The sequence below is a fragment of the Trichechus manatus genome, unplaced genomic scaffold (assembly GCF_000243295.1).
Source record: "Trichechus manatus latirostris isolate Lorelei unplaced genomic scaffold, TriManLat1.0 scaffold00045, whole genome shotgun sequence".
In the NCBI taxonomy this organism is placed as follows: Eukaryota; Metazoa; Chordata; class Mammalia; order Sirenia; family Trichechidae; genus Trichechus; species Trichechus manatus.
In genome coordinates this window covers 11,774,143-11,797,911 of record NW_004443981.1, presented here as the reverse complement: position 1 = coordinate 11,797,911, position 23,769 = coordinate 11,774,143, and the positions used below count along the sequence as shown (strand labels likewise).

At 48.7% G+C, this 23,769-nt stretch overlaps 2 protein-coding genes across 5 annotated transcripts in view; one reads left to right on the top strand and one right to left on the bottom strand.

The window, feature by feature from the left end:
- WARS1 (tryptophanyl-tRNA synthetase 1) overlaps nt 1–19,553 on the bottom strand; it is a 40,800-nt gene extending 21,247 nt beyond the window's left edge. Inside the window, exons 1-2 of one of the 4 annotated variants that reach the window (XM_023731787.1) lie at nt 19,536–19,553; nt 11,293–11,468 (exon numbers count right to left, since the gene is read on the bottom strand). In XM_023731787.1, the coding sequence (XP_023587555.1) occupies nt 11,293–11,403 (111 nt within the window). In that variant the 5' untranslated portion in view covers nt 11,404–11,468; nt 19,536–19,553. Of the gene's footprint in view, nt 1–11,292; nt 11,469–12,017; nt 13,998–16,413; nt 18,795–19,535 lie in introns of those variants that run through there. The other 3 variants (XM_023731785.1, XM_004376724.2, XM_023731786.1) reach the window with 3 other exon arrangements.
- A 196-nt stretch (nt 19,554–19,749) lies between these two features.
- The window catches only part of WDR25 (WD repeat domain 25), a 162,620-nt gene continuing 158,600 nt past the window's right edge, over nt 19,750–23,769 (top strand). The window contains exon 1 of the mRNA XM_004376723.2: nt 19,750–19,779. The gene's annotated coding sequence lies outside the window, so the exon portion shown is untranslated. The remainder of the gene's footprint in view (nt 19,780–23,769) is intronic.

Genomic DNA, 23,769 nt, shown 5'->3' with positions numbered 1-23,769 from the left:
GCGGAAAGGAGACCTGGTGGCGCAGTGGTTAAGCGCTTGGCTGCTAACTGAAAGGTTGGCAGTTTGAGCCCACCAGCCATTCAGCAGGACAAAGATGTGGCAGTCTGCTTTCGTAAAGATCACAGCCTTTGAAACCCTACGAGGGCAGTGCTACTCTGCCCTGTAGGGTCCCTATGAGTCGGAATCGATCGGGCAGCACAGAACACCCACAAATGTACCTGTGGATGTATCCTGTTTGGGAATAGGGTTTTCTTTGTTATGTTATGTTAATGAGGCCGTATCAGAATAGGGTATGTCTGAAATCCAATTGCCTGCGAGATATAAAAAGAGCAGGTTAGACACAGAGACAAGGGAGCACAGACTGGGGAGGACGGGAGCGCATGTGAGGACCAACAAGGAACCGACGAGCGCTAGGGCTGCCGAAGCTGAGACAAGGACCTTCTCCAGGGCTGACAGAGCTGGAGCCTTCCCCTAGAGCCGGTGCCCTGAATTCAGACCTCTAGCCTCCTGAACTGTGAGGAAATAAATTCCTGTTCTTTACAGCCACCACTTGTGGTATTTCTGTGACAGCAGCACCAGGAGGTGAAGACACCTACCATGTGGCCGGCGTTGCATTAAATGGCTACCTGTCCAGTCTCTCAGCAGCCCCGGGAGGGGGCACCATCACACTGCCTTTTTCCAGCTGACGACTGAGACTCAGAGAGGGGAAGGGGCTTCCCACCGTCATACAGCAAATGGTGGGCCTGAATGTGGTTCACTTATACTGGTTGCTCTAATGCTACGGGTTGCTACCCAAAGTACACTGTAATAGTACAACTTACACTGTTGTCTGTGACAAAGCTCTTGGCCTGAGGATTTCTCAAGGACCACTAGTGGCAGAGAACACGTGTAATGGCTCCCTTGGTTGACTGAGTTCTATGCTAGATCGGGTTTTCTCATTGCACACAGGTCGGCGTGAATGCTTATGGAAATTTAACCAATGACACCACCAAGCATGGTGACAGTAGCTTAAAGAGATATCAAGAAAGCGGACAAGTTTATTAAGAAAATGTTCTGCATCCTACTTTGGTGAGTGGCGTCTGGGGTCTTAAAAGCTAGTAAGTGGCCATCTAAGATGCATCAATTGGTCCCAACCTACCTTGAGTAAAGGAGAATGAAGAACACCAAAGAAACAAGGAAAGTATCAGCCCAAGAGACAGAAAAGGCCACATAAACCAGAGGCTCCATAAGACTGAGACCAGGAGAACTAGATGGTGCCCGGCTACCACCAGTGACCGCCCTGACAGGGAACATAACAGAGAGTCCCTGATGGAGCAGCAGAAAAGTGCAGTGCAGAACTCAAATTCTAGTAAGAAGACCAGACTTAATGGTCTGACCGAGACTGGAAGAATCCCAGAAAACATGGCTACCAGACTTTCTGTCAACCCAGAACTAAGACCATTCCCTAGGCCAACTCTTCAGAAAAAGATTAGACTGGACTATGGGACATAAAATGATACTCGTGAAGAGTGTGCTTCTTAGCTCAAGTAGATACATAAGACTAAATGGGTGGCTTCTGTCAGAGGTGAGATGAAAAAGCAGAAAGGGACAGGAGCTGATTGAATGGACACTGGAAATCCAGGGTGGAAAGGAGGAGTGTGCCGTCACAGTGTGGGGAGAGCAATTAGGGTCACGTGGCAACGTATGTATAAATTTCTGTAGGAGAGACCGACTTGAATTGTAAACTTTCGCTTAAACTACAACAATAAAAAATAAAAAAGAAAGCAGACAAGGGCGAGGAGAAGATGGGCCCTCAGGCTGTACGTGAAGGAGGAAATCACTGGCAACAGTCACATCACTGCATTCTGGCTGTCTGAAGTGTTTTCATATTAATTGTTTTAAAACAAGTCAGAAGAAAAAAAGCACAAAGTAAAATGTATCCTTGGGTCTGTGGAAATCTCTGGGAGCCGTTCCTCTTCCAGAGTCCACACCAGCCACCCTGGAGGCCAGGCATTCACAAGAGCGGGCCTAAGTAAGCAGATTAGTCATGCTGCGGCCTCAAGCGCGACTCCAGTAATTGGCTTTGCTGGATTAGATCACAAACAAAGGACAGACAGAGTACCATTTGCTTGCCAAGGGAAATACAAGCCTCCCCATTCAGAGCTGTACGTGATGTGCTGTAACCTCCACGCAGAGCGAGCTTGTTCTCAGGTATAGCACCTAAGTCCTGTTGTCCCTGGGTGCCTTTGAGTCAATCGATTCTGACTCATAGTGACCCCATGTGATACAGAATTGCTCCACACGGTTTCCTAGGCTGTAATCTTTATGGGAGCAGATTGCCAGGTCTTTCTCCCACAGAACTCTGGGTGAGTTCAAACTGCCAACCTTTTGGTTAGCAGCCGAGCGCTTAACCATTGTGCCACCAGGGCTCCTTACCGGGGCCTGAGAGGACTCTTACTCTGAGGTATGCTTCCACACACAGATGTGCATTTCAAACTCTAAAACTAGGGGGGATTGTCACTAAAATGACACGATGTATGGAATCAACAGCCCCATGGATACCACTCATACAAGAGATAAGACGCTTGCCTGTGCTAGACTAGAAAGTGTGTTTCACTCGCCTCCTCTCTGTGCCGCTAGGCTCAGTGCCCAGGACGAGCTCAGTGTTTAGAAGCATCATCTCCTGAATCACCAAGGGGAAGAGCGACCTTGCTTTGAAGCACCAGTAAAAAAAACAGCTGCCGTTGAGTTGATTCTGACTCATGGCAACTCCACGTGTGTCAGAGTAGGACTGTGCTCCACAGGGTTTTCAATGGCTGGTTTTTCAGAAGTAGATCTCCAGGCCTTTCTTCTGATGCACCTTTGGGTGGACTTGAATCTCTCATCTTTCGGTTAGCAGCTGGATGTGCTAACCATTTGCACCCCCCAGGGGCTCCCTTTGAGGTCCACTGCAGTCAATACGCTGAATCACTCGCCGTGACGACATTTCATACTCCATCTGGTCTAACTTGGCTTGAAGCTAGGGTGCGCTCTGAGACTCAAACATTTAACCACGTAACCATGTCCCTGCTCAAGCTGAGCCACACTCTGCAATCTGGAACGGGACTGAAATGCAGGCTCGCCCCGTCAATGTTCATGTTCTCAAACTAACATTGAGGACACCGAAACAGAATTTAAAAACCACTGTTCTGAAAAAAGCCAGACACAAAAAGCTGTATTCTGTCTGATGAACTAAAGCTCAAACACGGGCAGAACTACCCTGTGGTGGCAGATGTCAGAAGGAGGCTCCCCTCGGGAGGGGAGCGTGGCAGCTAGGAGGCGCATGAGGGTGGCTCTGGCTGCTGCTATGGGGTTTCTGGGTTTGGGGGGCGCAGTGGCTGCTAACCTTCTTGGAAACCGTATGGGGCAGTTCTAGTCTGTCCTACAGGGTCGCTGTGAGTCGGAATCAACTCAATGGCAATGGATTGGTTGGTTACACAAGTGTGGTCATTCTGGGAGAACTCAGTGAGCTGCCCACTTAGGACCTAAGAACTTTTCTGTACGAATGGTATACCTCAGTTTAAAACATTTACTCAAACTAAAAGGAGAAAGAAGGAAAAAAAGGCTCTGTTTTCTATCTTAACCCCTATGATCTAGTGTCATTTCTTGACTCTTTAACTGTCAACCACTGTCCCCCCCTCACCGCCCAGATTCTAACCTACTGAGACTAGCTAGGGGCAGAAAATGCCTTAAACAATGTTATGTCTGTTAAAAAGTTTTCTAGAAGAAGAATGGTGTCAACCACAAAACCCTGTTTACCTCACTTGCGGTTAAAGTTTAAACTGCTCTCCTAATCTTTCCGCTTGCAGTTATCTTTCAGATCAGCCAATTAGACCCAGAATCCTGGGCATGTGTGGTAAGAGACCAGGGTGACTGCCAGATGGCCCCATCCCATAATAAGTATTGCCTAGGAACCAAAAGACCCAGGCCAAGGAATCAAAATCACTGAGAGGTGGTAGATGGACAGGGCGGGGTGGTCCGGATACTGGTCCCTTTTTCAGTTTCAGATTTAAGTATACGTAAATAAAAGTTGGACAAGTTTTCAGAAGACCCGGAGAAATTTAGAGAGGAGTTTGTTAAGCTTGGTCTTAACTTTGTCTTCAGCTGACAGGATATGATAGTAATCCTAACCCCGTGTTGTTCTACTGATGAGAAGAAGAGAGTATTAGCTAAGGCAAGAGAGCATGCTGACAGCTTTGTCCCCACCAATCCCAAGCATGATGTTTTGAAGCCAGGGGATGAGACAGCTCCTGGAACCGATCCTACATTTGACTAGCAGGACCGACCAGATTGGACAAAAATAAAACATTTTATAACCTGTGTGGCTGAGGGAAAAAAAAAGCGTGTCCAGAAGCCAACTGACTACTTAAAGGTCAAAGAAATAACCCAAGGAAAAGATAAGAACCCTGTGGCCTTCTTGGATAGGCTGACACACAAACAGAGATCCAGAGGCACCAGAGGCCGCCCCTCTGCTGGGTCTGCCTTTTGTACCCCAGAGTACCCCAGATATTAGAAAGAAGCTTCAAAACTGGAGGCCGGTCCCCAGACCCCATTATCTAAATTGGTAGAGAAAGCCTTTAAAGTTTTCAACAGCAGAGATAAGGCAGAGGAAGAGAAGAGGGATAAAATGATAGAAAAGAAGGCCCAGTTGTTGGCCACAGTTACGTTTATTCAGGGACCACCTCGAGGTAACCGCCGGGGACCAAGACTGTCACAGGTAAGCACCCAATCAAACAGGCCTTAAAGTCGCCCTTCAGGGCCACCAGCAAAGCTGGGGCCCCAGCAGTGTGCGTACTGCAAAAAGGAAGGACACTGGAAAAGGGAGTGTCAGGACTGTCCTCAGCCGGGACGACCCGATCACCACCCCAACTGTGACCTCAAACTGCAAATCCCACAACCCTCTGAGTGACGAGGCCCAGGGGACCGCCCGGCTCCCGTGGAACAGCGACAGCCGATTTCCATCACTCCTGAAAAACCTCAGGTGACCTTCAATGTGGCAGGTAAGAAAACTGAATTTTTACTTGCTACTAGAGCTGCCTACTCTGCGTCGAACAATCCTATTGGCAAACTCTCCAACCAGGATTGTGTGATAACGTGCATCTTGGGACAGCCACGGACTAAGACGTTTACATTCCCTTTAGCATGTCAGGTGGGAACAAGTACTCTATCTCGTTCTTTCCTACGTATATCTATATATCCATATCTATCTATATAAATGTTTGGTCCCTTTGCTTGGCAGGGACCTGTTAACTAAACTAGAGGCTATTGTTTTCCTCTCTGGAGTTTGGGTCACAGTAAAAATAAACAAAAGTCAAGGGGCAGGACTCCTAGCGTTCCTTGAGACAAGAGGTTCTGCACAAAGGACACCTAACATCCCTCAGTACATTTTAACCAAAGCGAACCCATTAGTTTGGAATGTAAACCAGCCAGGAAGGGCCAACAACGCCAATCCTGCCCGGGTTGAACTAAAACCTGGAGCCGCTCTCCCCTGGCGCAAGCAATATCCACTTAAGCCAGAGGTGGGAGCTGGGATTAAACCAGTGTTAGAAACGCTCCATAGACAACAGCTTATTGAAGCCTTGCCAGTCCCCCTGCAACATTCCCACTTTACCTGTCAGGAAGCCTAATGGAGAGTATCGCTTTGTGCAAGATCTAAGAGCAGAGAATGAGGCCGTAGTAACTATTCACCCGCTGGTCCCTAACCCATATACCCTGCTTAATTAGGGACCCGCCACTGCTACTTACTTTACGGGGTTAGATTAAAAGACGCTTTCTTCTGTGTACCCTTGCACCCTGACTCCCAAAAGTTGTTTGCTTTTGAGCAAAAAAAATCCAGAAAATAACTCCTTCTGCTTTCAGGCTAAACGGAGTCAGTCTGTGGGTCCATCACTCTGGAGTCTAACCTTTCTCTCTCCAGAAAACCCTGATAGACCTCCTGTGAACCAGTTGAAAGACTTAAGTGACTGTTCAAAAGACAGGACAAGGACTGGTAGATAAGTATCAAAAAAATAAGTGTTACAAAGATGTTAAGAATTCTTTCTGTCCTGATCTGTGGTTGATTCTCATCTTAGCGATTGCCTGTGTGACTCCTCTCCTCGGACCCTCCTACGTCCCATGGTGTTAAAGACCACGTTACCACTTCTAAAGGTTGCTTCTAAGTGTGATAGGAGGGGCTGTTACACTTTTGCTACAAATAGACATATTTGTGTTAGACTATTACACTCTCCAACTACTTAATATAAGCCAGATAATAGTACTGATATCGCTTCTGATACGTTGACTAAGGTTTCTCGTATTCATAGCTGCTCGTTATACTCAGATTTAATAGTTAAAAAAAAAAATGAAATTGGCTTCACTATTCTTTCTCTCTATACTGCAGGGAGTCTTCCCTCCCACGAGACCAACAAAAAGAAGAGTAAGAGACAATGGGTAGAGAGACAATTATGTTGTCTCCACCTCAAGGGCAATATAGCTAATGGATTGAAGCTTACCAACTGTTGGGTGTGTCATTCAAAAATTAAAAAACCCAGGAGAACAAACCCTAATATTAGGACAACCAGCACTGGTAGAATACGGGTACATTAACCACAACAACCAGACAATCCCATTTGACACCTAAAGACACCAAAGTAATCATCTTCCAAGTGAAGCCCATCCCGGCGGACGCCAGGCACGACAGTAATGGAAGTGCATGTTTCAAGCTGTGAAGAACCTTCTCCCTTCAGTTACTTGGTTTCTGCCCCTGCATGGTCTGCTAACTGCCATCCTGCTGGTACTTCTTTTTGGTCCTCGCTTGTTTCACTTACTTGTTAAGTTTGTCTCCTCCAGATTACGAAAGTTCCACCTTAGATGATGGTTGCACAGGGATTCTAGCCCATTCCCCTTCAAGAAGAAACACAGCCAGCTTATGAAGGGCCTTGGGGATCCAGGGAAGATACAACAGTTTAGCTCAGACAGCATGACAGTTCCACTCCTCTAACCTTTAGCCCCTGCGCCCACATGTCAGCAAAAAGTAGCTTTAAAACAAGAGACCTCCATCCCTAAACCCCTCAAGAATGAGGGGTGTGAATTTCTCAGGGGGGAGTTGAGACCAGCTAGGGACAGAAAAGGCCTTAAACAACAAGTTATGTCAGTTAAAAATTTTTCTGGAAGAAGAAAGGTGTCAACCACAAAACACTGTTTACCTCACTCGCGGTTAAAGTTCAAGCTGCTTCCTTCTAATCTTCCCGCTTGCAGCTGTCTTTCAGATCAGCCAATCAGAACTAGAATCCTGGGTGTGCGCGGTAAGAGACGAGGCTGACTACCAGATGGCCCTATCCCATAATAAGTATTGCCTAGGAACCAAAAGACCCATGCCAAGGAACCAAAATCACCAGACATACGTCACTGAGTGGTGACCGAGCCCATTTCATAAGAAGTCCGTCAGCCCCTTCTGTGCCAAGTCCTAGCCTGACCGCTTTTTGAACATGTACCCCTTTTCTGCATAGTACAAAACTTCCTCCAGCCCTTTGTTTGGCAAGAGAGTGCTTTGGGACTGACTTCCCTATCTCCTTACACGCAGCGAGTAATAAACTCTGCCTCGCTTTAAATCTGCTTGACTCTCAGTTATTCTTAACCAGAGGACAAGTGGTGAACTTATCGCGTTCAGTAACACTACCCCCCGGGGCACCCCCAGCTCCCCCCAGGACGCCCCCTGCTTTAGTGCGTGACTGTGCCTGAGAGAAGTGGGTCTTGTCCCCTGGGCACAGTGGAGCAGAAAGGCATGTCAATGACCATGGTCTAGACAGATGGTGGGAGACAGCTGGAGAAAGGGCCAACTGGATCCTCTCAGTATCTGTGCTCTGAATGTGCCTCAGCCATTCTGCCGGCAGCGAGTTTCTGAAACAGCAAACGCTTCTATCCCACGCCCCTCTCGGGCTCAGACACCAGCTTCCTTGAGTTAGTCATCATTTACCTCTGGTGCCGTGTGCCCTCGGGTCTCTCCAGCCGCGTGTCAGCTGACTGCACTAGTCAAAGAACACGCTCCCAAGAGTCCTGACCGTGAAGAACTGTTGCTCGTGAATGTGGTGGCGACGGCACCAAGAATCACTCGTTCACAGTGTTTACTAACCGTGACTAAAACTTCATGCTGAACAGACAAAAACCACACAGTCAAGTCCCCAAAAGGGGCTGACAGAGGAAGTGATCAACATTTGGGCCCTTCATTTTTTATACTTATTTAAATTTTTAAAACCATGTTGCCTAGTCCATTGAGCCCTATCTAGCGAATACCTTTCTGTGAATAATCAACTCATTTTTTGACGTCACTTTTTTTCAGTACAATTTAAAACCCAGAAAACGAAACCTGTTCCTGTCGAGTGAACTCCGACCCACAGCGACCCTATAGGACAGAGGAGAACCGCCTCATAGTTTCCAAGGAGCAGCTGGGGGATCTGAAATGCTGGCCTTTTGGTTAGCAGCCAAGCTCTTAACCACCACACCACCAGGGCCCCCTGAGTGCCATTTATTTCCTTTAAAAGGTAATGGGCTATTTGGGGCCCAAGTGGTCAAAGTAAACTGCTGGGTAAGCGTGAGATGGCTGACAATCACAAAGGGCCCTTTCTAAAGGCACAAGCCCACAAGGACAGACAAAGAAAACAGGAAGGACGACAACAGAGCAAGACTGTAGACGCCGGCAAGCCGACGGATGGCTGGTAATGGGGCTAAGCAGGTGAGAAAACAAATGGTAAGTGCCATGGAAAGCTGGCGGGCGTGAACTCACACTGCTGCGGGACCCTCTGAGGCTCGGCACTGGTGGTACAGGTGTTTCCAGAAGGGAAGGTGAAAGGGGCCGTACAGTAGGAGGGCTGGCTGCAGCCTTTTGAAGCAGCATTATCTGGCCCCCACCACCCACCTCCCCACACAGCCACCCACCCTTACCAACCAGAGGTTTAGTCTTCAGAGAAGACAGAGTTACAGTGTCTAGACTGGGGAAGGGAGCCCCTGTGTGGTGCAAATTATTAATATTCTCAGCTAATAACCAAAAGGTTGGAGGTTCAAGTCCACCTAGAAGCACCTCGGAAGAAAGGCCTGGAGATCAGCTTCCAAAAAATCAGCCATTGAAAACCCTACGGAGCACGGTTCTACTCTGACACACATGGGATGGCCATGAGCTGGGGTTGACTAGACTGGGGGACACCATACATGCGGAGGGCAGGGGCACCACGCTGAAAATGGGGTGCTCAGCGAGGATCATAGAGCCCCACTTTCCCTCCCACTCAGCTCCAGAATACTGGCATGGTGGCCAGGGTCACAGCCTCTGGACCCCAGACCGCAGAAGCCTTCCCTGGGGCATCTGACTGACCTCAAAAACAAGATCTAAAGACCCTGGCGCTGCACAATCTCTGAGGAAAGGCACAGCCTGATCATCCTCCCGGGAGTGAAACCGGCATGGAGAGGCTCCTCCCGCATGTGCAGAGCTTCAATAAGCCCTCCAAGACAGGGGGGCACAGCCAAGTATCACCCAACAACCCAGGATTGCCTCTGTATAAAGGCAGAAGGAAAAAAAATGAACTTGGAGGAAACTGAGGTTACAAAGGGGGTAGAAAACACCCAGAAAGCTATCATCAAGACCTCAGAGTTCAAAAGATTATACTGCGCCTATGCAATGAAGAACAGGCTGCTGGAAGGCACAATATTCAGAGATCACAAACGAACTCTTGGGAATGAAAACTAACAGGCAGAAATAAAGAACCCAATAGGAAGGTTAGAAGTTGAGGAGACATCCCAGAATGAACAAGAAAAAGATATGGAAAGTAGAAGTCAAAAAAATGAGAAAATCTGAGGACCAGTCTCTGAATAAAAAAATCCAGAAAAAGAGAACAGAGAAAAAAGAAGTAAAGTAACAATTTCTGAGAATTAAAGGGCATGAGTTTCTAGTTGGAAAGGAGCATGGAGCACCCACCCAAGAAATTTCAGAACACTGGGACAAAGAGAAGATCCTGCAGCCTTCCAGAGAGCAAACACAGGTAACAGCAACAGACTGCTCAATGGCAACCCTGGAAGCCAGATGACAGCGGAGCCATGGCTTCAGAATTCTGAGGAAAATTATTTCCAACCTCAAATTCTATGCCCAGCCTAGTTATCAATCAAGTATTAGGTAAAATAAAGACATGTAAGATCTCAAAAAATCATCTCCGTTGCACTCATTTCCTCAGGAACCATTGAGGGGTTTGCTCCGCCCAAACAAAGAGCAAAGCAAAGCAGAGTAAGATGCAGGATCAGGAAACAGGGGACCCACCAGAGAGGTGGAAGGAACCCTGGGTCAACAGTGAAAGGAGATCCCGAGGCGGGCAGTGCAGGAGGCTGGAGCCACTGGTCCAGAGCAAAGCAGGAAGAAAGTTCTGGGAGAGGCCTCCTCAGGAAGGTGAACTTGACAGACGGGTTGATGTGAGAGCGTTGAGAGGAGACTCACCCAGCTGGGGGAGGGTTTGGAGGTACAGTATCATTAGTACACACAAAAACCCAGATCAACAAAAACCAGACAAGTGTGAACTCCAGAGAAAACAAAAGTCGGGCAGGAAAGAAAAAGAACCCACCCATGCTTCATGGTCTGGCTGTCAATGGTGTTTACGCAGTGATCACAACGTCAGCGCTAACAATGACCTGGTTACAATTCACTCTCCACTGAGAGCGGAGGGCTGGGTGTGGAAGCGCCAAACCCTCATCTCCCACAGAGAGAGCCCCAAACTGAAAATCAACAGGGAGTCAGGGGTGGGCAGGAGGGAGGAGGAAAAGGGACTCGCTGCTCGGGAGACCCTGAGCTTCTGCTAAGGTGATGGAAAAAGCTGGAAGCGGATGTAATTGTGACAGGTGCACAGCGTGATGAATACAGTTCATGTCACCAAAGTGTACACACGAAGAATGTTGAAAAGGCAGATGTTCTGTTACATATTTACCACAATAAAAAAATATCGACCAGGAGCAATGCAATAAGCATGACATTCAGAGATGTGGGGGGACCTACGAAGCCTCTGCTAAAGGGATGGAAGTTGTTTCCGGGAGCAGGAAATGGGGGAGGGGTGGGGTGGGGGGACGCTGTATTCACAAAGGCTCTCAGAACTGTCCAGACCACACGCATCAGTCATGTTGATAAAGGCAAAAACCAGATTTAAAATTATAGCCCAAATGCCTGTTACTGAGGGAGCAGACCCCCAGGACAGTCTCCCAGGGGGACACACCCCCAGGCTAAGGATGTTCAGATGCACGTGCAGAGAACCCCCAACAGCCACGCACCTTCGATGCCTTCTCGGCTTTGAGGGCTCTCACGATCTCCCCCTGAGCAGCTATGCTGTTGAACAGTTCCATTGGGGACGCTGGGGGCTCGCCGTTGGCCGTGTCCGCCATTTCCCGGGGCCTGGGTTCACAGCTGGTGAGGGTGGCGGAGGACTTGCCCAGTGGTCGAGAGAAGACTGCAGGGGAAGAGGAGAGACTGATTAACAAGCCATCCCTGCGGCTTTTCCTTTTCTGTACTGAATCCTCCTGTTTCCCAAAGAGGGTGTGAGGTGACTTGTTACAGAGAATATGGATAGAAAACACTACTAATTAAAAACATCAGCTACAGTCTGAAGCCGTGGAAAAGAGGAAGAACGAAGGTCGATGGTGAGGGCCGGAGGAGTTGCTGTGACTCAGTGACTTCAGGGCTGCCAGGTATCGTCCCTCCCAGCCAAGGCCAAGAGGCTCCCGTTGGTGCGGCCGCTGTGCCTTGCCCGGTGCCAGGCCCAGGAGGTACTCAGGTTTGCTCAGGGGAGAAACACCAGCCTGCTTTAGTAAACCTATGTTCGAAAGAGCTGAAGATACTTGGCAAATTGTTAGCTGCTCTTTATCTTAATTGCCCTGGGGACGAATTCCCAGGGCTTTGCTGCCATATCCCACACACAGCTAAGCAAACAGCTTCCTGTGCTAACCAGCTGCTCTATTCCCAGGCAAGGCGAGGTCTAGGGTGGAGGGCAGGGCCTTACCTGTTCTGGGTTCCAAGTGAAGTTGAGGACCACATGTAGCTGGTCCATTCTAGATGCTGCCTTATTTACGGTCACTGTGAACTCTGAAGGTGTGTCTGTAAGTCACTATTTGCAAAGGATGGGGCATACAGCAGGCTACCTATGCGGCCCTGTGGGCAGATACTTGCCACCATCAGCCCCTCTCTGCCTTCCCCCTTCACCCATACCTGCCCTCGGCGGTCCCTTTAACCAGGTAACTTGGGGCCCTTGTCCTCCGAGGTTGCCTTCTAGTTGCCCACGCTTATCACACCTTCTCTTCCTACTTCTGTAACTTTACTAACACTCCAGTAGCCTCACCAGGTACCAGGGACTGTTCTAAATGCTCCCCCAAATTAACCGACTCAATCCACACAGCTATCCTGTGTGGAAGGTACTATTTGTATCCCCACTTTACAGACGAGCAGCTGAGGTACAGGCAGTAAGCACCTCGCCCAAATTCACAGCTAGTATGTGGTGGTGGCGGCAGCGGCAGGATCTCAATCCAGGCACCACTAGGTAGTGCGCCTGTCTCTGCCTCGTCTATTCTTCTCCAACTCCCCTCATGTCTCAAATACCCCTTTCAAGCAAATTTCAGTTTAGATGTTGCTTCCTCCAGAGTCATCCCTGGAGGAAGCAACATGGAGACCTAGCTCCCTGGCCTGCTCCCTAACCCAGCAGCCAGCACACTGCTCGGTGCGTTAGCACTGATTCCGAGAAGGCCGGGCCTAGCTTCCTGCGCTTGCTGCTGTGTCCTCAGAGCCTCGCACACCCCGCTCAGGGCTGATGTGTGAGAGGGGGTGGTGAGTAAGGGACCTTAGCCACTAACTTCATCGCTATCAAGCCAATCCCTCCTTCTCAAATTGCACTGAGGCTATGAGCTGAAGACTAGCGACAGGAATGCCCCACCACTGATAACAGGAAAAGAGGAACTGCTGTTCTCGAGCCAACACGAGATATTCTACCTTTCAAAGCAACAGGATGCTCACTACATTTCAGAGAGACTGCTGTTCATAAAACTGAAAATTGTGCATCAAGGGTCTGCTCTCCGGATCCTCAGTTCTTGGCAGGGGACACTTACCGGTCGGCGAGCAGCAGAGAGTAAGCTTAGAGGAAGGGGAACGACATGGCATGTAGAAAGAACTCTGCACTCGGGTCCCAAGACCGGGGCTTCACCAGAGCTCCATACATGTGGGCCAGTGACCCTGGCCCAGTCACTTCCCCTTCTGAGCATCGGCCTCCTCACCTATCAAATGGCACCATCAGGAGACTCTCTACCTACACAAGGACTGTTACTAGAACAAGACAACAGGGTAGCATTTTGTAGACTGTAAAGTAAGATACACTTTATAAGGTATTTCTAAAGGTATAAATACTTTGTTATTCAATTTGTTTTTGTTTTGTTAGGGTTCTGGAGTTTGGCTGAACTCCCAGCTCCATCTATAACTTGCTGCTAGATGTCAAATGAGGATGAGGCAGTGATGCTAATACCAGAGCAGCTAACTTGGAGCACTTCCGTACTGGTTCTAAGCACCTTATCCACAGCAGCACAGTTAATCCTTACAGCAACCCTATGAGACAAACTTGCTACCTGCATTTCACAGATGAGTAAACTAAGGCACAGACAGGTTAAAAAACTTGCCCCAGATAACGCAAATGGCAGAGATAGGAGACACACTCAAGCACTTGGCCTCTAAAGCCCATGCTCTCAACCATTATCCTATGAGTTAGTTAGCTTCAGTCTCTCAGCTGTAACACAGATGCTAACTTGCAGGACTGTTGCGAGCATTAAGCACAATAATGTAAGTAACTAGTCTAGCACAGAAACTGTTCCATAGCAGAGGCTTAATAAACGACTATTCTGTTTAACCAATTTTAATTTTCTAGTTAACTCTATTAACCAAACACATACATGTGAAGTGTGATTTATTTTTATTTGCCCATTGGTTAAATATTTGTTTAAAAAGCATGTTAACTCTTTCCCCTCCCATACAAAAATTTATACACACATTGTTATGTGACTGTAATTGCTCTCCCCATACTGTGACAGCACACTCCTCCTTTCCACCCAATTCCCCATGTCCATTCAACCAGCTCCTAACCCTCTCTGCCTTCCGATCTTACCTCCGGACTGAAGCTGCCTGTTTAGTCTCTTGTATCTACTTGAGCTAAGAGGCACACTCCTCACGAGTATCACTTTATGTCCCACAGTCCAGTCCAATCCCTGTCTGAAGAGTTGGCCTCGGAAACTGTTTTAGTTCTGGGTTGATAAGAGAATCCAGGGGCCATGCTTTCTGGGGTTCCTCCAGTCTCAGTCAGACCATTAAGTCTGGTCTTCTTACTACAATTTGAGTTCTGCACCCCACCTTTCTCATGCTCCATCCAGGACTCTCTGTTGTGTTCCCTGTCAGGGCAGTCATTGGTGGTAGCTGGGCACCATCTAGCTCTTCTGGTCTCAGGCTGATGAAATCTCTGGTTTATGTGGCCCTTTCTGTCTCCTGGGCTACAACTTTCCTTGTGTCTCTAGTGTTCTTCATTCTCCTTTACTCCAGGTGGTTGGGACCAACTGATGCATTTTAGATGGCTGCTTACTAGCTTTTAAGACCCCAGATGCCACTCACTAAAGTAGGATGCAGAACATTTTCTTAATAAGCTTTGTTATGCCAATTGACCTAGATGTCCCTGAAAGCGTGGTCCCCAGACTCCCACCCCTGCTGCTCTGTCCCTCGAAGTGTTCGACTGTATTCAGGAACTTCTTAGCTTTGGTTTAGTCCAGTTGTACTGACTTCCCCTGTAGTGAGTGCTGTCCTTCCCTTCACCTAAGGTGATTCTTATCTGCTATCTAGTTAATAAATAACCTTCCCCCTCCCTCCCCACCCTCATAACCATCAAAGAATGTTTTCTTCTGTGTTTAAACCTTTTCTTGAGTTCTTGTAATCGTGGTCTTATACAATATTTGTGCTTCTGTGACTAAATTCACTCAGAATAATGACCTCCAGCTTCCTCCATGTTATGTTTCACGGCTTCATCGCTGTTCTTGTCGTTGTGTAGTATCCATTGTGTGTACGTACCATAATTTGTTTATCCATTCGTCCGCTGATGGGCACCTAGGTTGTTTCCATCTTTTTGCTGTTGTGAACAGTGCTGCAATGAACATGGGTGTGCATATATCTGTGTGACAGCTGTTATTTCTCTAGGATATATTCCAAGGAGTGGGATAGCTGGATCGCATGGTACTTCTATTTCTAGCTGAAAAGCATGTTAACTTTTAACCAAACAAATCTTTATATGGGTCAACGAAACTACAATATTGAAACCAGGAGGGGATAGCACCCAGTTTCTCTCCCCTCCTTGCTGGGAACCACCTCGATTCCCAGAAAGGGAAGTCTGGTGAGATAGCCAACATACCACCCACAGTTGGGGAGGCCTGCAAGACAGGAGGAATGAAAAGTACCCTCTGACCAGCACCGAGGGAGGAGAAACGCCCAGCTCCCCACCACTTCCTCAGCCTCAAGCTACCAACGGAGTCACAGGGGGTTGCCCGTTTCACTGAGGGTCTTTGACGATGTCAAGTAACAATCGCAGTGGTGCAAACCAGAGCCACAGTGATCAGCACCTCGTCCAGAGGCTTTCCACATGATCCCTAATTCTCACAAATTTTGAGGCTGGGTGAGACAGCTCACGCTCTGCATCAGCAGATAAGGCTGACGGCTCAGGGAAGTTAGAGCAGCTCTCCCCAGCTCCTCCCACCAGATTTGCTGCCAAAGCCTCCCTGGATCGTGTGTTCTCAGAATTCCAGCTGTCCCCCCCCACCCCCAGAATGTCTTTCACCATTCTCTGCCTGGAAACAGCCAATATCTTTCTAATTAAAACAGCCTTTTCTGACCCTGGCACCCCTCGGGCCAAGTTGGTCACCCCCTCCTGGGCGATCCCTGAGCATTCGTCAGGAACTCTATCAAAGCTCACACTGCATTTTAGTTACTGAGTCTCTGATGCTAGACAGCAATAGCAGTGCTGGGCTTCAGTCTTCCATGTACTCCCAGTACCTGAGCACAGCTTCCCAACATCTACCGACTGAAGGAATCTCAGAAGTCATCTAGTTCAGCCTTTTCCCTAATGTTTGTACCCTCTTACACCACCTCACAGGTGCTGGTCCAGTTTCAGGCCGATTGCCCAGTCTAGCCTTTGGCCAGCCTCTCACTTAGGCAGTGTAATGCTCGCCCTGATGCTGAGCCGACCTGGCCGAGATTCGGGGAGAGCCCAGCTGATCTCCCTGCGTCTTCCCTCCTTCAGCCCTACGCCACCCCTGCAATTCCAGTTTCTTCACCCATTGCTAACATCTGCCCACTCTCCTGGCATTTTGGAATTCCCTTCAGCTTACCCGTGTCCTTCCAAAAACGTGACGCCCTGCACAGAAGGCACCAGGTGGTGGCAGTAAGGTTCTGAAGTCTGTGGGTTGGATGAAAATTAAAGTCTAGACGGAAACTGCCCTTGGAAATGCCTAGAGACAGTGCAGGCAGAGTCACTGGCCCAGCCTCTGGGCGAGCCTCGGGCAGTCGCAGCTCCCCCCACAGTGGAGCACGGAACTGTGCCGCTGGTAGAGGATCAGTTAGAGGAACTGTGCTTACACGTTAAGGGCCATGTTGTAGGAAAAACCATGTATCTTTAAATGCCAGAAGCCCATTTGAGAAGAGGCACGCAGGAACTAAAACGGACTCCCTGTTCTCAGGATCACCATCAGGCATGCGCTCACTGTCTCCCAATCTCCCACACTGTTTAGATCTTGTGTGAGCGTGTGTGTGCGTGCGTGTGAGTGTGATGCAACTTGTGTGTTTGTGCTTTAGGAGTGGTCAGAGACAAGCAGAGTAGAACCACTGTCTTCCTCATTCCATACATCCATCCCCCTGCCCCATTTACTGTACTCCCCATCTATTCAACATCCTCCTTTTTTTCCCTGTGAACTAACTATGAAAGTCCACCAACAGCTGCATGTGCTTTGGTACGTGCGTGGTTCTAAGCAGAGCCTGGGGTCTGGGGAGCCATAAGGCTGAGGACCATTGTCTTAAGTGTTTATCCCATCACCAGTATACAAGGCTTCTGAGTCTGTGTTAAGAAAAGCTACATTCTCTATTTAGCAAATACTACAATCTGAAACAACGAAACTGAAGCTATACTCTGCGAAGTAATCTATCACCTCCTCTAAACAAAGGTACTGAGGATGTAAAATGCAAAACTGCATGCTTCACAGCAGATCACAGCACACCTTTGAAAAACCAAAAAAGGCTCTTAAAAATGAACTCTCAATCCCTCTTTTTAAGAACTTTAATCCTGTGCTCATTTTGAAAGGCTCCACTGTTCTGGAGGAGTACGGCAGGTACCTGAAGAAACTGGGCGCAGATTTGGGGTGAGAAATGGAAAGAATAATGAACTGCCTAAGAGAACAACTTGACACTGACTTGGGCTATACCCAAACCACCTCACAGATAAGATGAGGACACACTGATTCTACAATTTGTAGGAAGGGTGGCACCAAGACTACCAATTCTGAAGCAGCTAGGAAGAGCAGGGTTCCAGGAAAGTTTCTGGATGCCTGGGATACCACTCGAAAAAAACCCACTGCCGTCGAGTTGATTCTGACTCATAGCAACCCTACAGAACAGAGTAGAACTGCCCCATAGGGTAGTGCCTGGTGGATTTGAACCGCTGACCTTTAGGTTAGCAGCCGTAGCTCTTAACCACTACGCCACCAGTTTCCAAAACTGGTGGAGGTGCCGGGGAATGAACCTGGGACCTCGATACTACCAGGAACTGAAATACTGCTTTTTACACCCTGGCTATAGGGTGTGGTCGACAATGGCACCGGACTGGCAAGTTCCCAGAGGACAGAAAATCGAGTCCGTTAGAACAAGCAGTTCTTTACACTGCAAATCTTGGAACAGATCATGCTCCATTTTTTCTTTTTTTAACACTAAGAAGAAAAGTTGTTTTTCCCTCCAAATAATAAAATGAACATTATCTTAAAAGAAGCCATGAATTTAGACGAAGCAAGGCATAAGATAATTTGGGGTATTACAAAGAGAATGCTAATCTGTTCAGATGTTGCCTCTTTAAAAATGTGTCCGTGAAAAATAGGACCGCCAACAAGAAAGTGCTGAAAGGCAAGGTAGAATCCAAGCAGGCAGCTGCTTGTCCACGATCTCCACTCCCTATGCGAGCAGTGAAGCACTGCAACTCTGGATCAACAGGATGAAATAAAACACACAAGGCTCCTGATCCTGAGAAAGACAACCCCTCACCCCCAAAGCCAAGGTTTCCAGTCCTTTGGCCAAAGGCTGGTTAAAAATAACCAAATCTAACAAGCTCTCAGCCTGGCAAAGCTGGCAATACGTACCCAGGTTGCGGGACACTGAAGAGGTGGTCACTGCTCACAGCCCACGGGGAAGTTGAGTAGCTGAGACTAGCTGGTGCTGCCAGAGGTCTTTAATAGTCTCCCCTTCTTTCTTTCAGTTTCACTTTTAGAAAAGGCTTTTATTTTTCCTCTTTCTTGTACACCCCACCCTTCAGCTACTTGCACTTAGCATTTCTTAGAAACCACTTCGATTCTCAGAAAACACCTGAGCCTCTTAACCAACCAAAATAAAAATGTCCAATCAGAGAACAATGAAATCCTCCGGAGAGACGAGAGCTATTGGCTCCTCATTGCATCAGCCATCCCAGACCTCAGGTTGCATCAGCCACCCTTATGCCCCATACTGCCTGCCATATGGTCTCCCCACCCTTTCCCGTTCCTGAATCGTGTGTGAATGAATTGTTTGTGTACTGCGGTCGTGGGGGGCGGGAAGGCGGCCTGGAAATTCCCTGCAGCTATTGTCCGCTGAAGTGGTGCAGTGCAGAGGAAAGATCCTTAGCTCCGGGGTCTGACAGCCCTGGGTTTCAATCCAGTCGGGCATTTTCCTGCTGCGAGACCTTGGACAAGTCATATTACCTCTCTGCTCCTCCCTCAGTTTCCTCATTTGTGAAACGGGCATAAAAAGAGCTCGGCTGCTAACCAAAAGGTCAGCAGTTCGAATCCACCAGCCCCTCCTCGCAAACCCTATGGGGACAGTTCTCTATCCTATAGGGTCGCTATGAGTCGGAATGGACTCGACGGCAACGAGTCAGCATTACCGATGAGGGGACTAAGTGTGATACAATAGCCAAAGCGCCTGGCACGTGGCAGACACTCCATAGAAGTGGGGACCTCGCCCCTTAAGGTTGGACGGAAAGAGGTCAGAGCCGATGAGGGTCGGAGCCGGCAGAACTGGAGGACAGGCCGCGTTGGCGGCGCTCGCAGAAAGGGGGCGAGGGGTCGTGGTGGCCTCCGCGCTTCTCGCGATGCCAGAAGCCTGCGGGCAGCATGCCAGGTTGAGAACATCCCAAGCCCAGGCATGCAAGCAGCCCCGGGAGATCAGACCACCGGGTGCCGCCCGGCCTGTCTCCCTACCTCCCTCACTACTCACTCACCGGCCCCGCCGGGCCCGTCTGCGCCTTCGGCTCAGCTACGGGTCGCTGCCTGGGCGTCCGCAAAAAGGCCGTCCGGGCGGGACGACTTCCGTCTCGGCTGCGCCACCATTGGATGTTCACGCGAGGGCGGGGCTAAGACCGCAGCTGATTGGTTGGCGGCCTCAGTGCTGCGGCGGAACGCCGCTCTGCCGTGGAGTGAGGGTCGGACAGCCTCCATGAGGACCGAGCGCTTCCGGTGCGTGTGGTGAGCGGCGGGCCCCGGGTGGGAGAAGGACCGGCACCCGGCCAGGGCCAGAGCGCTCGGCGCACTTCAGCGCGAGCTTGTCACTACTGCTCACCTTCTCCTCAACTCTCGTTCCTTCCGAAAGCGCAGTGCTCTGGATCACCCTTGCCTTTCACACTTGACAGCTCGGCTAACTCCTATTCATCCTTCAAAGCCCATCTCTGGTCGTATCTTGTTTGCTGCCTTCATCGGTCTGTGGCCTTCGCCCAGGCAGGGTCCGTGTTTTGTGTTTAATCTCTGCCCCCATCAGACCCAGCATAGGGGTTGGCACAGAGTAGGTAATCAGGAAATACTCGTTGAATGAGAATATCAGGTTTCTTCTACTTCCTCTGTGCCCCCCTTCCACTAGGTTGCATTCCAGGAATATTTCTAGAGTTGGGGATCGAACAGTGGACAAAACACACCAACAGCCCTGCTCTCACGGAGTCGACATGCCAGTGGCTGTCAGTGCCACTCACCCCATCCTTTTTTTAGCCTCTTCGTATGTCTTTACTTCCACCTGCCTGTACGTCTTCCTCTTAGTTCAGTCACCTCCCTCTTTCCTTGAAAAATATTCCTTTTGTTTTCTTTCACCTTAGAAACATAAAAGGCAGCAAACTCTTCTTGAAGTTTATGTTGTTCCTGTCAGCTCCTCACCTCCATTTTGCCTGTTTGCCTTTAATCATCCTCGTCTCCTTTCTCAGCCCATTCAGAAGGTTCTGCTAGTTAGGAGCTTTCTCTAAATGTCACCTTCTCTCTGAGGCCTGCCTCGGCCTCCCTATGGAAAACTGCAACCCACTGCCACTCCCCGCCCCCTTATCTGTTACTTTTCCCCTTAGGGTGTCTCACCACCTGACAACTTCTGTTTTACTTGTTTATGGTCTGTCTCTGGTATGGGAGCCTGGTGAGCACAGGGCATTGGTTACTGTTTTGCTCACTGCGGTGTTTCTGGTGCTTGGCAAGAAGTGGATGCTCCCTTAATGTTTGTTGAATGACGGAATGAAATGTAGATGAAGCAGATTGACTCAGGACGCCTATCCTCCTCCTCCTGCATTCATTCAGTCCTTGCTGCCTTGCCTTGTAGGGGAGTGGGGTTAAGGGGGCCCCATCCCACTACTCTGATATCTGCTCAGACCTCGTCTTTAATTTTGGGTGTTGGCTTCTCCCGTGCCCTGGCCATTGTGGACAGCTCGATGGGAATTCATTCTAACGGCTGAGCGCGGGCCCCACGGTAGTGGGCCTGTGATTCCCTTTGACTGGGAGCAGTGGGCTGTTCTGGTGGGTGGTGCTGTGCATAGGAGTTGAGACAGGTGAGATGTCTGATCAGGATGGGATTTAGAGAGCAGAATTGCCAAAATCGTTCACAGCACCACACCATCCCATTATGAACCCATTTGAGATGGGCTGGTTTGTTTTAGAAGTTTCGAGACTGTGGCTTTGTGTGCGGCAGTTGTTAGACCTGCCTGCTTTAGGTGCAGGTGAGGGTGGGATTGTTGGAGGAGGCAGGCTGACTATGGAACATTTATTGACTTGTATGGCAGCCGAGCCCTTCAGGTGGATGGTGCCATTTGGGGAAAGGCATGGGAGGGGCGGGGCGATTGGAACCCGCTGTCCAGGAGGAGGGGTGGGTGAAAGACGGGCAGTGTGGAATGGCTTAACAACGGGTCTCACCTCACATGGGGGTGTGGGGTGGGAGGGGGAACTCACCAAGGTTCAGCACGCTGGCTTCCTCTGAAGTTGGTTGAATGCCTGAGCTCGGCCCCTTTGAGGGCTGCAGTACCGCGCGCTCAGCTCTCCTGGACCAGCATCCTTGGATTTCAGTACTGCTCCACCGCGCCCTCTGCTGTCCTGGACATGTCCAGCATCCTTGCCAATTTCAGGTCCACTCCTGCTGTCCCGCATCCTTGCGGATTTCAAGGCTACTCCACCGCGCCCTCTGCTGTCCGGTCGTGTCTGGCATCCTTGCCAATTTCAGTGCAGCTGCTCCCCGCTTTCTGCGATTCGGTCGTGTTCCCGTATCTTCCCTGGTTTCCCGTCCTCTCCACCGCGCCTTCTGCTGTTCGGACGTGTCTGGCATTCTTGCTTTACTCTTGATTGTACTTTTGCTAACATCGCAGGATTAGAACGTTGAACTCCAGACTAAAGCACTGCTTTCTGGGAACTAGTTGGTAACAATTTGTTGTGTATGACAGTTCAGAATTTCAGAAGAATTTTTTGAAAGTGGGGAATTCGTGGATGTGTGAGTCTGTGTGCTGAGGTGAAATAGGCAGATTTGGATCACACCCTCGGAATTGCTTCCCCCAGCACTTGGGTGCACTGATGCCGCAGGCACCTGGGCCTTGTGTTGTGAGTCTGTCTGTCCCGCTGGCCTAGAGTCCAGACGGGATATCTGGGGGAAGACCGTTCTGAGAGGGCGGGTGGAGGGAAGGAGCAGAGTGCAATGGGGAGCACAAAGATGAGGGTGACTTGCTTTTCCCACCTGGTGGATTCCAGACATCATTCCATTTCTGTATTTTCAGACCCACCCCATTCATGAGGCCGAGTCTGTGTTCTTCCCATTCCTTGTTAACTCACAGTGCTGCAGGACTTTTTATACACCTCTCTTTGCAGACGTGCTGGGATCTGTGTAGGACAGAGGTCTAAAGTGGGGTTGTTGGGGGTAAAAACAATATGTGTTTGCATTTTTAATAGCAGTTATACCAGTTGCCGTCCAGTTGATTCTGATTCACAGTGACCCCACGTGTGTCAGAGTAGAACTGTGCTCCATAGAATTTTTAATGGCTGATTTTTTAAGAAGTAGACTGCCAGCCCTTTTTTCCAGGGTTCCTCTGGGTGGACTTGAATTTGCATCCTTGCGGTTAGCAACCGAGCACAGCATTGTCTGTTTGCACTATTCAGGGACTCGTTTTAATTAAAAAAAAAAAAACCTCAAAACTCATTGCCATCAAGTCAATTCCAGCTCACAGAATTATAAGTCATGTGTTGAAAAGTAGAACTGCTCCATAGAGTTATCTTGCCTGTAATCTTTTTTTAAAATTTTATTTTGTTGTTGAGAATGTACACAGAAAACATACACCAATTCAACTGTTTCTACGTGTACCATTCAGTGACATTGATTACATTCTTTGAGTTGTGCACCATTCTCACCCTCTTTTTCTGAGTTGTTCCTTCCCCAATAACATAAAATCTCTGCCCCCTAAGGTTAGTATTTAATCTTTCAGGTTGCTATTGTCACTTTGATCTCGTATAGATAGTCCTTAAAAGGGCATTATGCTCGAGGCAGACGTATTTTAATAGTTAAGCTGAGCTATTTGTTTTTTTTTAATAGTTGTCTTTTTTTTTTTATTGTGCTTTAGATGAAGATTTACAGAGCAAATTAATTTCTCATTAAACAAATGTTGTTGCTGTTAGGTGCTGTCGAGTTGGTTCCAACTCATAGCGACCCTATGTACAATAAAATGAAATACTATGCCATCCTCACAATCGTTGTTACACTTGAGCCCATTGTTGCAGCCACTGTGTCCATCCATCTCATTGAGGGGCTTCCTGTTTTTCACTGACCCTCTATTTTACCAAGCACAATGTCCTTCTTCAGGGACTGGTCCCTCCTGATAACATGTCCAAAGTGTGTGAGACATAGTCTCGCCATCCTTGCTTCTAAGGAGCATTCTGGTTTACTTTTTCCAAAACAAATTTGTTCATTCTTTTGGCAGTCCATGGTATATTCAGTATGCTTCGCCAACATCACAATTCAAAGGCGTCAGTTCTCCAGTCTTCCTTATTTGGCTTTCACGTACGTATGAGGTGATTGAAAACAGCATTTCTTGGGTCAGGCACACCTCAATCTTCAAGGTGACATCTTCGCTTTTCAACACTTTAAAGAGGTCTTTTGCAGCAGATTTGCCTAATGCAATGCATCCTTTGATTTCTTGACTGCTGCTTCCATGGGTGTTGATTGTGGATGCAAGTAAA